The sequence below is a fragment of the Penaeus monodon genome, chromosome 34, assembly GCF_015228065.2.
Source record: "Penaeus monodon isolate SGIC_2016 chromosome 34, NSTDA_Pmon_1, whole genome shotgun sequence".
NCBI lineage: Eukaryota > Metazoa > Arthropoda > Malacostraca > Decapoda > Penaeidae > Penaeus > Penaeus monodon.
In genome coordinates, this window is record NC_051419.1 from 28,313,774 (window position 1) to 28,314,085 (window position 312).

General features: G+C 48.1%; 1 protein-coding gene across 1 annotated transcript in view; it reads right to left on the reverse strand.

Annotated features, from left to right (window-relative positions):
* The window catches only part of LOC119594870 (NADPH oxidase 4-like), a gene marked incomplete in the record, with an annotated part of 84,846 nt that overhangs the window by 16,060 nt on the left and 68,474 nt on the right, over positions 1 to 312 (reverse strand). The window contains 1 exon segment of the mRNA XM_037943949.1: positions 4 to 103. Within this exon segment, the coding sequence (XP_037799877.1) occupies positions 4 to 103 (100 nt within the window).

The following is a 312-nucleotide window of genomic DNA, read 5'->3' on the forward strand; positions in this document are numbered from 1 at the left end:
AGCCAGAGAGTGTTGTGATGAGGGCACGACACATGGGCAGCACTAGCATACAGCACGACAGGTTGAGCACGGCAGCCGTACCCCGAGACACGCACATACCTAGCTGGAATGTGAAACGCGAGATCAGCTGATCGGATCAACAGCTGATTCCGCCAACAGCTGATCGTGACATCAGCTGATTGGATTAACATCTCATTTTGGCAACAGCTGACAGAAATTATCAGTGAATGAATGTGTCGTCCGGCTGAACTGAGACCGGATTTAAACAGAAATTCACCAAAATACCCTTAGTGAATAGAGTTAATCGTTCAC